The sequence below is a fragment of the Triticum aestivum genome, chromosome 3B (assembly GCF_018294505.1).
Source record: "Triticum aestivum cultivar Chinese Spring chromosome 3B, IWGSC CS RefSeq v2.1, whole genome shotgun sequence".
Classification (NCBI taxonomy): domain Eukaryota; kingdom Viridiplantae; phylum Streptophyta; class Magnoliopsida; order Poales; family Poaceae; genus Triticum; species Triticum aestivum.
The window spans coordinates 173497265-173511023 of NC_057801.1; the positions used below are offsets into that span (position 1 = coordinate 173497265).

At 43.2% G+C, this 13759-nt stretch overlaps 1 protein-coding gene across 1 annotated transcript; it reads left to right on the forward strand.

The window, feature by feature from the left end:
* Positions 1–9267: 9267 nt before the first annotated feature.
* On the forward strand, positions 9268–12438 carry LOC123069223 (GDSL esterase/lipase At5g45920). Its single transcript, XM_044492019.1, has 5 exons — positions 9268–9641; positions 9721–9945; positions 10053–10120; positions 10671–10838; positions 12061–12438. Exons 1-5 carry the CDS (start codon positions 9543–9545, stop codon positions 12218–12220), a joined length of 720 nt encoding a protein of 239 aa, XP_044347954.1. The 5' UTR covers positions 9268–9542; the 3' UTR covers positions 12221–12438.
* Positions 12439–13759: the final 1321 nt, after the last annotated feature.

The window sequence follows — 13759 nt, forward strand, 5'->3', positions numbered from 1 at the left end:
ATCAAATGACAACACATGTCTATGGTTAGGAAACATAACCATCTTTGATTAATGAGCTAGTCAAGTAGAGGCATACTAGTGACGTTATGTTGGTCTATGTATTCACACATGTATCATGTTTCCGGTTAATACAATTATAGCATGAATAATAAACATTTATCATGATATGAGGAAATAAATAATAACTTTATTATTGCCTCTAGGGTATATTTCCTTCAGTCTCCCACTTGCACTAGAGTCAATAATCTAGTTCACATCGCCATGTGATTTAACACCAATATTCATATCTGTATATGATTAACACCCATAGTTCACATCGTCATGTGACCAACACCCAAAGGGTTTACTAGAGTCAATAATCTAGTTCACATCGCTATGTGATTAACACCCAAAGAGTACTAAGGTGTGATAATGTTTTGCTCGTGAGAGAAGCTTAGTCAACGGGTCTGTCATATTTAGAGCCGTATGTACTTTGCAAATATTCTATGTCTACAATGTTCTGCACGGAGCTACTCTAGCTAATTGCTCCCACTTTCAATATGTATCCATATTGAGACTTAGAGTCATCTGGATTGGTGTAAAAGCTTGCACCGATGTAACTCTTTACGACGGGCTCTTTTATCACCTCCATAATCGAGAAATATTTCCTTAGTCCTCACTAAGGATATTCTTGACCAATGTCCAGTGATCTACTCCTAGATCACTATTGTATTCCCTTACCAAATTCAGATCAAGGTATACAATAGGTCTGGTACATAGCATAGCATACTTTATAGAACCTATGACTGAGGCATAGGGAATGACTTTCATTCTCTTTTCTATTTTCTGCCGTGGTCGGGATTTGAGTCTTACTCAATTTCACACCTTTGCAACACAGGCGAGAACTCTTTCTTTGACTGTTCCATTTTGAACTATTTCAAAATCTTGACAAGGTATGTACTTATTGAAAAACTTATCAAGTGTCTTGATCTATCTCAATATATCTTGATGCTCAATATGTAAGTAGCTTTACTGAGGTCTTTCTTTTAAAGAACTCCTTTCAAATACTCCTTTATGCTTTGCAGAAAAATTCTACATCATTTCTGATCAACAATATGTTACTCACATATATTTATCAGAAAGGCTGTAGTGCTCCCACTCACTTTCTTGTAAATACAGGCTTCACCGCAAGTCTGTATAAAACTATATGCTTTGATCAACTTATCAAAGCGTATATTCCAACTCTGAGATGCTTGCACCAGTCCATAGATGGATCGCTGGAGCTTGCACACTTTGTTAGCTCCCTTTGGATCGACAAAACCTTCTGGCTGCATCATATACAACTCTTGTTCTAGAAACCCGTTCAGGAATGCAGTTTTGACATCCATCTGCCATATTTCATAATCATAAAATGCGGCAATTGCTAACATGATTCGGACAGACTTTTAAGCATCGATACGAGTGAGAAAAATCTCATTGTATTCAACACCTTGAACTTGTCAAAAAAAAAATTTTGACAATTCGAGCTCTGTAGATAGTAACACTACTATCAATGTCTGTCTTCCTCTTGAAGATCCATTTATTTTCTATGGCTTGCCGATCATCGGGCAAGTCCACCAAAGTCCACACTTTGTTCTCATACATGGATCCCATCTCAGATTTCATGGCCTCCAGCCATTTTGCGGAATCAGGGCTCATCATTGCTTCCTCATAGTTCGTAGGTTTATCATGGTCTAGTAACATGACTTTCAGAACAGGATTACTGTACCACTCTGGTGCGGACTGTACTCTGGAAGACCTACGAGGTTCTGTAGTAACTTGATCTGAAGTTTCATGATCATTATCATTAGCTTCCTCGCTGATTGGTGTAGTTGTCACAGGAACCGGTTCTTGTGATGAACTACTTTCCAATAAGGGAGTAGGTACAATTACCTCATCAAGTTCTACTTTCCTCCCACTCACTTCTTTCGAGAGAAACTCCTTCTCTAGAAAGGATCCATTCTTAGCAACGAATGTTTTGCCTTCGGATCTGTGATAGAAGGATTACCCAACAGTTTCCTTTGGGTATTCTATGAAGACGCACTTCCGATTTGGGTTCGAGCTTATCAGGTTGAAACTTTTTCACATAAGCATTGCAACCCCAAAATTTTTAAGAAATGACAGTTTAGGTTTACTGCTAAAGCATAGTTCATACGGTGTCATCTCAACGGATTTAGATGGTGCCCTGTTTAAAGTGAATGCAGCTGTCTCTAATTCATAACCCCAAAACGTTATTAGTAAATCGGTAAGAGACATCATTGATCGCACCATATCAAATAAAGTACGATTACAACGTTCGGACACACCATTACATTGTGGTGTTCCAGGTGGCGTGAGTTGCGAAACTATTTCACATTGTTTCAAATGAAGACCAAACTCATAACTCAAACATTCGTCTCCACGATCAGATCATAGAAACTTTATTTTTCTTGTTACGATGATTTTCCACTTCACTCTGAAATTCTTTGAACTTTTCAAATGTTTCAGACTTATGTTTCATCAAGTAGATATACCCATATCTGCTCAAATCATCTGTGAAGGTCAGAAAATAACGATACACGCCGTGAGCCTTAACACTCATCGGATCGCATACATCGGTATGTATTATTTCCAATAAGTCAGTAGCTCGTTCCATTGTTCCGGAGAATGGAGTTTTAGTCATCTTGCCCAAAAGGCACGGTTCGCAAGCATCAAATGATTCATAACCAAGTGATTCCGAAAATCCATCTTTATGGAGTTTCTTCATGCGCTTTATACCGATATGACCTAAACGGCAGTGCCACAAATAAGTTGCACTATCATTATTAACTTTGCATCTTTTGGCATCAACGTTATGAATATGTGTATCACTACGATCGAGATCCAACCAACTATTTTCATTGGGTGTATGACCATTGAAGGTTTTATTCATGTAAACAGAACAACAATTATTCTCTGACTTTAAATGAATAACCGTATTGCAATAAACATGATCAAATCATATTCATGCTCAACGCAAACGCCAAATAACATTTATTTAGGTTTAACACTAATCCCGAAAGTATAGGGAGTGTGTGATGATGATCATATCAATCTTGGAACTACTTCCAACACTCATCGTCACTTCCCCTCAACTAGTCTCTGTTTATTATGTAACTCCTGTTTCGAGTTACTAATCTTAGCAACCGAACAAGTATCAAATACTCAGGGGCTACTATAATCACTAGTAAGGCACACATCAATAACCTGTATATCAAATACACCCTTGTTCACTTTGCCATCCTTCTTATCCACCAAATATTCAGGGCATTTCCGCTTCCAATGACCATTTCCTTTGCAGTGTAATCACTCAGTTTCAGGCTTTGGTCCAGCTTTGGGCTTCTTCGCGGGAGTGACAACTTGCTTGTCATTCTACTTGAAGTTCCCTTTCTTTCCCTTTGCCCTTTTTCTTGAAACTAGTGGTCTTGTCAATCATCAACACTTGATGCTCTTTCTTGATTTCTACCTTCGTTGATTTCAACATCGCGAAGAGCTCGGGAATCATTTTCGTCATCCTTTGCATACTATAGTTCATCACGAAGTTCTACTAACTTGGTGATGGTGACTAGAGAACTCTGTCAATCACTATCTTATCTGGAAGATTAACTCCCACTTGATTCAAGCGATTGAAGTACCCACACAATCTGAGCACATGCTCACTAGTTGAGCGATTCTCCTCCATCTTTTAGCTATAGAACTTGTTGGAGACTTCATATCTCTCAACTCGGGTATTTGCTGGAAATATTAACTTCAACTCCTGGAACATCTCATATGGTCCATGACGTTCAAAACGTCTTTGAAGTCCCGATTCTAAGCCGTTAAGCATGGTGCACTAAACTATCAAGTAGTCATCATACTGAGCTAGCCAAACGTTCATAACGTCTGCATCTGCTCCTGCAATAGGTCTGTCACCTAGCGGTGCATTAAGGACATAATTCTTCTGTGCAGCAATGAGGATAAACCTCAGATCACGGATCCAATCCGCATCATTGCTACTAACATTTTTCAATACAGTTTTCTCTAGGAACATATCAAAATTAACATATGAAAGCAACAACGCAAGCTATTGATCTACAACATAATTTGCAAAATACTACCAGGACTAAGTTCATGATAAATTTAAGTTCAATTAATCATATTACTAAAGAACTCCCACTTAGATAGACATCCCTCTAATCCTCTAAGTGATCACGTGATCCAAATCAACTAAACCATGTCCGATCATCACGAGAGATGGAGTAGTTTTCAATGGTGAACATCACTATGTTGATCATATCTACTATATGATTCACGTTTGACCTTTCGGTCTCCGTGTTCCGAGGCCATATCTGCTATATGCTAGGCTCGTCAAGTTTAACCTGAGTATTCCGCGTGTGCAACTGTTTTGCACCCAAGGTAGTCAGAATCCCGACTCGACTGCTAGAATCCTACGACTTCACGACCCTACAGAAGCATGTCGATCCAAATCCCACTATGAATCCGGATCAGGTAGAATCCATGTTGAGTCACGATCCAAATCACAGAATCCTATACAAAACGATACAATCCCGACTATGCTCTGGACTATGTCCGATTCTACTAATTTATCTAAGTCACTTGTTTAGTTGTAGCAGAATAGAATGCAATCATCCAAACCCCTTTTCATATACCTCATGGACCTTTATTCCCCTCCCAAGCCCAAACGCTCAGCCGCCAACACCTTTGATCTAGCTCTCGGAAACGCTAGATCGAAATTGAGGATCAGGCTTGTCAACTGATGGAATTGGCATCAAAAGGAGGATGCTTCAAGATTGATCGGAGAAGGAGAGGAAGATCCTTCAAGGTTTAGCACTGCAGCTCAAATAGACAAGTGATCAACTATTCACGCACTCTAAAAAGAACCTAAGTAAATTTCATGCATTGAAGGTATAAATGTTTTATATATTTCCCTCTCATATATGTTCCATACATGCGATGGTAGGTTAGCCATAAAAAGAAGTGGAATACAACTAGCATTGCTGTGTATGTTCTTTGCTCCATATTTAGTGTCAAAACTCTATAGAACCCATATAAATTTGTTGTGTGCATACAAAATATCTTATTTGAGTAAATCCAGTAGAATCCTCGATTCCACGACTCGATCTTACGACTCGATTTTGTCTAAGGAAAATCAATCCGACTCCGAATCCCGACTCTGACTACCTTGTTTGCACCCGTTGTATTTGAACGTAGAGCCTATCACACCCGATCATCACGTGGTGTCTCAGCACGAAGAACTTTCGCAACGGTGCATACTCAGGGAGAACACTTCTTGATAATTAGTGAGAGATCATCTTAAAATGCTACCATCAAACAAAACAGAATAAGATGTATAACAGATAAACATCATATGCAATCAAAATATGTGACATGATATGGCCATGATCATCTTGCGCCTTTGATCTCCATCTCCAAAATACTGGCATGATCTCTATCGTCACCGGCACGACACCATGATCTTCATCATCTTGATCTATATCAATGTGTCGTCACATGGTCGTCTCGCCAACTATTGCTCTTGCAACTATTGCTATCGCATAGCGATAATGTAAAGCAAATATTTGGCACTTGCATCTTTATGCAACAAAGAGACAACCATAGGGCTTCTGCCAGTTGCCGATAACTTCAACAAAACATGATCATCTCATACAACAACTTATATCTCATCACGCCTTGACCATATCACATCACAACATGCCCTACAAAAACAAGTTAGACGTCCTCTACTTTGTTGTTGCAAATTTTACGTGGCTGCTGCAGGCTGAGCAAGAACCGTTCTTACCTATGCATCAAAACCACAATGATAGTTCGTCAAGTTGGTGTTGTTTTAACCTTCGCAAGGACCGGGCGTAGCCATACTCGGTTCAACTAAAGTTGGAGAAACAGACACCCGCTAGTCACCTGTGTGCAAAGCACGGCGGTAAAACCAGTCTCGCGTAAGCGTACGCATAATGTCGGTCCGGGCCGCTTCATCCAACAATACCGCCGAACCAAAGTATGACATGCTGGTAAGCAGTATGACTTGTATCGCCCACAACTCACTTGTGTTCTACTCGTGCATATGACATCTAGGCATAAAACCTAGGCTCGGATGCCACTGTTGGGGAACATGGTAATTTCAAAATTTTCCTACGCACCCGCAAGATCATGGTGATACATAGCAACGAGAGGGGAGAGTATTGTCCACGTACCCTCGTAGACCGTAAGCGGAAGTGTTATGACAACGCGGTTGATGTAGTCATACGTCTTCACGATCCGACCGATCCAAGTACCGAACGTACGGCACCTCCGAGTTCAGCACACGTTCAGCTCGATGACGATCCCCGGACTCCGATCCAGCAAAGTGTCAGGGATGAGTTCTGTCAGCACGACGGCGTGGTGACGATGATGATGTTCTACCGGCGCAGGGCTTCGCCTAGACTCCGCGACGATATGACCGAGGTGGAATATGGTGGAGGGGGGCACCGCACACGGCTAAGGAACGATCTTGAAGATCAACTTGTGTGTTCTAGGGTGCCCCCTGCCCCCGTATATAAAGGAGCAAGGGGGTGCGGCCGGCCCTAGGAGGAGGCGCACCGGAGGAGTCCTACTCCCACTGGGAGTAGGACTCCCCCCCTTTCCCTAATTGGATTAGGACTTGGGGGGAAGGAGGAGAGGGGGGAAAGGAAAGGGGGGGGGGGCGCCGCCCCCCCTCCTTGTCCTATTCGGACTTGGGGGGGATAGGGGCGTGCGGCTGCCCCTAGGCCTCCTCTCCTCTTCCTCCACTAGGCCCAATAAGGCCCATTAGGTCACCGGGGAGTTCCGGTAACCTCCCGGTACTCCGGTAAAATGTCGATTTCACCCAGAACACTTCCGATGTCCAAACATAGGCTTCCAATATATCAATCTTTATGTCTCGACCATTTCGAGACTCCTCGTCATGTCCGTGATCACATCCGGGACTCCGGACAAACTTCGGTACATCAAAACTTATAAACTCATAATAAAACTGTCATCGTAACGTTAAGCGTGCGGACCCTACGGGTTCGAGAACTATGTAGACATGACCTAGAACTATTCTCGGTCAATAACCAATAGCGGAACCTGGATGCCCATATTGGCTCCTACATATTCTACGAAGATCTTTATCGGTCAAACCGCATAACAACATACATTGTTCCCTTTGTCATCGGTATGTTACTTGCCCGAGATTCGACCGTCGGTATCCAATACCTAGTTCAATCTCGTTACCGGCAAGTCTCTTTACTCGTTATGTAATGTATCATTCCATAACTAACTCATTAGCTACATTGCTTGCAAGGCTTATAGTGATGTGCATTACCGAGAGGGCCCAGAGATACTTCTCCGACAATCGGAGTGACAAAACCTAATCTCGAAATACGCCAACCCAACATGTACCTTTGGAGACACCTGTAGTAATCCTTTATAATCACCCAGTTACGTTGTGACGTTTGGTAGCACCCAAAGTGTTCCTCCGGTAAATGGGAGTTGCATAATCTCATAGTTACAGGAACATGTATAAGTCATGAAGAAAGCAATAGCAATATACTAAATGATCAAGTGCTAGGCTAACGGAATGGGTCATCTCAATCACATCATTCTCCTAATGATGTGATCCCGTTAATCAAATGACAACACATGTCTATGGTTAGGAAACATAACCATCTTTGATTAATGAGCTAGTCAAGTAGAGGCATACTAGTGACGTTATGTTGGTCTATGTATTCACACATGTATCATGTTTCCGGTTAATACAATTCTAGCATGAATAATAAACATTTATCATGATATGAGGAAATAAATAATAACTTTATTATTGCCTCTAGGGCATATTTCCTTCACCCGCTGCCATTGCAGTCGTGCAAGTCGGACGCGCGCTTGCCCAGCCCTTCCTCTCGTCGCCGCCGAGCTACCCAAGCACGGACACCTTGTTTGCGCACCCGCCGGCCGGATTTGGGGCGGATCCGGTCGGTCTTGAGCTCGCCCGGCTGTGGGAGGCCGGGCCGCGCCATGGACTGGCCGGGCACCTTGCCGGAAGGCCCTGGCAGGGCCGCAAGGCCACATGCAGGCAGTGGCTCGTCCTCTAGCCGCTCGGATATGCACCGTCAGTGGTCCGCCGGCAGATACGCGAATGACGGCTGGCCGGGCTCGGTGCTTGCCCAAAAGCTCGTCAGCGCACCGTTGCCCCTCATCAAGTGCGACCACTGCCCAAGGGTGGTCGTGTGCCGCGTGTCTACAACGCTGGAGCATCCCGGATGGGTGTTCATCAAGTGCTTAAATGATGGGGTATGTGCTCTTTTAGCTTCGGTTTGTGCTCTTGGATTAGATTAGCGGTGCTAACTTTAAGTTTTTTGTGTAGACCGGATGCAAGTTTTGGTATTGGGAAGAAGAGTACATCGATATGTTGATAGACCGAAATGTAGTGCATGTTCGTGCACTTTTAGCTAGCCTAGAGGCTTTAGATGAGACAAGTGCACTTGTTGCTAGATTAGAGTCTAGGCACGATACTACGTGCGAAGAAGCAACAAGGCACGATACTACGTGTGAGGAAGCAACGTCGACTTCTGGCTTGAAGAAGAAAGGAGGGGGCAACGTCGTGCCTCCTCCACAGATCAACAATGAGTGCATTGAGAAGGCGCTAACCCAACTCAAGGGAGCAGTTATGGAAGTTGGGTATCTTCTCAAATGTATTCTTGTGGTTCTTGTTTTCTTTGGCCTTGCTTTACTAGTCAAAATGTGAGTATGTATTGTCATGTACCAAAAATGAATGATAAAAAATGTTTAAGGACTTGCAAAGAAATATATGCGGACAGGATGGGGCAAATGGATGCGGCCGTTGAATGATAAAAAATGTTTAAGGACTTGCAAAGAAATATATGCGGACAGGATGGGGCAAATGGATGCGGCCGCGCGCTGGGCGCACGGCCACCGTATCCCAGGACACGTCCGGACACGACCCCAAATCCCTATCCAAACGGACAGAATTCGGACAAAACGGACGTTCGTTTGGGGTCGCGCGGTGGAGTTGGCCTAAATCACCAAAATGAGCGTGGAGGTACCAGAATGGGTAACTGACTCTTGGTGACGATGATATATTTGTAAAAAAATCCACTCTGTATTCATGGGCCTCAAATTCTGCCCTTTTCTTCCGGTCAGCCTTAGCCATCGGTCCAACCACATACGGGAGAGATCAACCACTCAAAAAAAAAAAACCGGAGAGATCAACAGACGGCCGGCCGGAACATGCCCGCTCGTCGGGACTCGGGAGTACCGACCAATCCTCGCCGCCTGCCGATCAGAAGTCGCGACGAGCTCACCTAATATTCCACCTCTCCCTGGCCGCCACCCAACAACCTAACCACATGGCCGTATAATACTCCACTGCAGAAGCGAGGTGCTCGTGAAGTCGGCTTGATATCCGGAGTAGCCAGCAAGCCCAGCCCAGCGGCCGATCCGTGATCCGTGTTGGAGAGAGCGAGGGAGAGAAGATGCGGCCGCGGCTGGTGCTCTTCGGCGACTCAATCACCGAGCAGTCCTTTGCCCCCGGCGGCTGGGGCGCCGCCCTCGCGGAGCACTTCGCGAGGCAGGTACGTCCGCAGCACCTCCCCCCACCCTCGCCGGTTGCGCCGCCGCCGCTGCGCGTGACACCGGATTTTTGCTGATTAGGCGGATGTGGTGCTCCGCGGGCTCAGCGGGTACAACACGCGCTGGGCGCTGAAGGTGCTGGACAGAGCCATGGAGGGGGCGGCCGACGGCGGCGCGGACCCGGCGGCAGTGACGGTGTTCTTCGGCGCCAACGACGCCACCCTGCCCGACGAGGTGCAGGCGCACCAGCACGTGCCGCTCGGGGAGTACAAGGACAACCTGCGCGCGATCTGTGCCTACTTCAAGGTTGCGGCCATACAGTCCTGGAAACAGGAATGCTGCTTTTTTCCCCGACAAAGCAGGAATGCTGATTGCTTCTTCAGTTACTCATCTATAATGGTTTCGTTTTACAGAATAAGTGGCCCTCCGCTGCCATCATACTCATCACCCCTCCACCGATCCACGAGCCGGCGAGGATTCGGTAACCAATAGCCCCCTCACCTTGTAGTATCATACTTCACTGCTTTATGGAGTATATGTGTATCAGTGAGTTGTCAGGTCAACCAGGATCCACTAGATATCCTTATGGAGTAGTTATGTTGATTCACTTATGGGTTTACTTTTGCTATATTCCCTTGCGGGTTTCCTTTTGCTATATTCCATTGTTGTTGCCTGCGTTTCACAGTGATTTTTGTCAACCGAAACTGTTTATCTCAACCACAATGTTAAGAAATTGGGCTGAACTTACTAAGTGTGTCGAGTGTGTGTTTAGTATTTGACCTATGTGCATCTATGCAACGAGTTCATTAGGTACAGTTCCTTGTATGTTTCCTGTATTTTCAATTGAAATTATGACAATTTCAACAGTCTGCAGTGTACTATTGGGCTTTCTGTATATCCAGTTATCCACTTGCTACTTGTTGGCCTGTGATCTGGCCTGAAGATTTCTTCCAAGCAAATATTATTAATTGCACCTTTTGGCAAAGCAGATTCGTATGCAAACCACACTTATTCCATATCTTTCCATGCAGAGACATATATGGAGATAATGACCCTTCAAGACAGCCTGAAAGAACAAATGAAGCTGCTGGCACTTATGCACAAGCATGCATAACTGTTGCTAAAGAACTGGGTCATCCAGTTATAGACATCTGGACGCAGATGCAGCAATGTCCTGATTGGCAAACATCTGCATTAAGGTACAAATCTCTTTCCATATTGTCGGCAAAGGTTGATTATGTAGATTTGTTTGAAGAACTCTTATGCCTAATGTTGACACTGCAAAGGCTGAATAATTGCGAGATCATTCACACTGTAAAGGTTGAATGTAAAAAAAAACTAGGTGCAAGTCCTTGGGCAGACTATTACTCAGAATTTGCCTAGCATTTTCTATCAAAAAACAATGCAATTAAGTGAGGAACTTGTTTATCATGTGCAGTACACCCGAGACCAGAATTCAGCATTTTGGCTCTTGGCTATAATTTTAGGCCACACCCAAAAAAACAGTTTGTTATTCTTGGCATTCTAGGAAAATCAAGAATCGCAATTATGTGAATCCGGTAGAGCACCTATAGTGCTATTGAACTCTGCTATGTCGTGTTCTTGGTCATGCTTGGCATTCTTTTGTGGGCTTTCTGGGCAACGTCACAAGACTGAAGAAAACAAGCTCAGAAATACTGTAGTTGATAATCTGCATCCTATGATCTCACTGTAAAAATAATTATTGTAGCGACACATAAATTTTAACTTAATATTCTACACCATGACTAGTTTTGGTAACTTGTGTAGTGTAAAACAAAAAACTGTAAATAGAGCAAACTATATGCTATTGCTTTTGTTTCTCTAATGGAAGTTATTGAAGACATTCTTCTTCTTTTAGCACACAATTTTTTAACTCTCCCCAAAAAAGAATATTTTGTAGTACATGTACATTTGCTAATAGTTATTAGTCTATGTGCTTGGACTGGCTTGAAACATCAGAAAAACTAATTTACACCTTTTCCAAGTCGTGTTATTCATCCAGGAATATAATAATTGGCCATCGATTGGCCAGTACGTTAGTAGAACATTTTATTCATCTCTGCTCTTAATGCCCTGGTGTTCGGTATATAGTGTTTTTGGTTATATAGTATTTTGCTGAAGCACATTCTGAACACGTGTGTACTCCCTCCGTTCCTAAATATTTGTCTTTTTACAGATTTTAATTGGACTATCACATACGGATGTATTTAGACATATTTTAGAGTGTAGATTCACTCATTTTGCTCCGTATGTAGCCATATTTTAGAGTGTAGATTCACTCATTTTGCTCCGTATGTAGCCATTTGTTGAAATCACTGGAAAGACAAATATTTAGGAACGGAGGGAGTACAATGTAACTTCCTGACCGAAAGCAGCAGATAACTTTGTTACATCATGCAGTGACGGGCTCCATTTCACCCCGTTCGGGAACAAAATTTTGTTCGACGAGGTGCTGAAGACACTGGAAAGTGTTGGTTTCAGCCAGCACAGTCTCCGGTCCGATCTCCCTCTCTTCCATGAAATTGACCCCAAGGACCCACTGAAAGCCTTTGAGATTTGAAGAAGGTATCTGCCGCATGGTTGGATTCCCAGAAGGAAGGCACTATGACTCAGCTTTATGTTCTGAAAACAAACTATGTTGGTTTGGTGACTGATGTGTTCTGTAACATGGATATATTGTGCCTATGTTCTATGTCAGCAATGCTCGTGACTTATTTCGAAGATGTTGCATGTATTTAAGGACTTTTTTTGGAGCTTCTAGAAGGTTTTGGTCTGGCATATTTTACGTTTTTCTTTCTTTTTCCCGTTGTTTTAACCAGTTTTACCATTGTTTCGGGGATTATATTTTGTTTTACTTTTTATATCAAAAAATGTTTGCAAAATTTCAGAAACGTTCAGTCTTTAAAACAATGTTCCAAATTTTACAAAAAATGGATTAAAAAATGTCCTTAAAAACTAGAAATTCTTCTCAATTTTTAGAAAATTCACAAAAAATTCAAGAAACATAAGTGTTGTCAAGCAAAATTGCGTTCCTTACAAAATGTTTCCATTTTAGAAATATGTTCAAAATTTGCAAAATATGTTCCAAAATTTAAAAATGCTTTTAAATTTTCTAAAAATATTCATTTTTTAAGGTTGGGCCTCCCCGAGCATGTACTCTGTGCGCGATGTTGGCATTTTGACGCAATGTGGATCATATAGGAGCTCTGCCTAATTGGCGCTTAAGGCGCCAAAAAGGGGGCACTTCATCCGCAAAAAAACAAGGGGGCGCTCCTATGTCTCGCCTTCGGCGAGTCCGCCTTCGGACTTGCTGCAGGTGCAACTGAGATGGACCAGCCCACGCCCGCGGCAGGCTACAAGCTCTTTTTCCTGTTTTTCTGTTTGCTGTTTTTACTTTTTTTTGTACTTGTTTATACTTTTAAATATTATATATATATATATATATATATATATATATATCTCCTTAATAATAAAGCACAGATTGATTTCGTGGGTTCACCGTCGCGGTGTTTTTGCGAAAAAAACCTTGAGTTTTATGGAAACAAACCTGCAGTGCAAAGAAAAAACGATTCGATCATTTTTCACCGCCGGGCCTTCGCAAGCGCTATGCGCTCCTGCCTGGAGCTTCGTTCTTCCGTTCGCTTGCTATCTCATCGCACGTTTCAATTAATAGTCCCACCCTGCTTGTTTACATCAAAGCCTACCAACTTATATTCGTTCACGAGTTACAAAACCAACAAGCCAACAAAAAGAGGATGAGATATGGTTCATGTCTAGACATAGACAGAGACATGAAGGAAGGTGACCATTTGAGCCGATCTGAAGGAGAGAGCTGATATCTACAAGGAGGGGCGACCAAAGGCGTGAAGTGGAGGGCATCCCTGGAGAAGGTGCGCTGGGGCGAGGCAGCTCCGGCAAGTATTGTGACTAATGAGTTAGTTGCGGGATGATGCATTACGGAGCGAGTAAAGAGACTTGCCGGTAACGAGATTGAACTAGGTATGAGGATACCGACGATCGAATCTCGGGCAAGTAACATACCGATGACAAAGGGAACAACGTATGTTGTTATGCGGTTTGACCGATAAAGATCTTCGTA

What these genes read in the sequence shown, in the direction of transcription:
- LOC123069223 (XM_044492019.1), top strand. Translation starts at nt 9,543, where the DNA reads ATGCGGCCGCGGCTGGTGCTCTTCGGCGACTCAATCACCGAGCAGTCC. An exon ending in CGGAGCACTTCGCGAGGCAG is followed by an intron (nt 9,642 to 9,720) that starts GTACGTCCGCAG and finishes TTTGCTGATTAG; the next exon opens with GCGGATGTGGTGCTCCGCGG. An exon ending in CACGAGCCGGCGAGGATTCG is followed by an intron (nt 10,121 to 10,670) that starts GTAACCAATAGC and finishes CTTTCCATGCAG; the next exon opens with AGACATATATGGAGATAATG.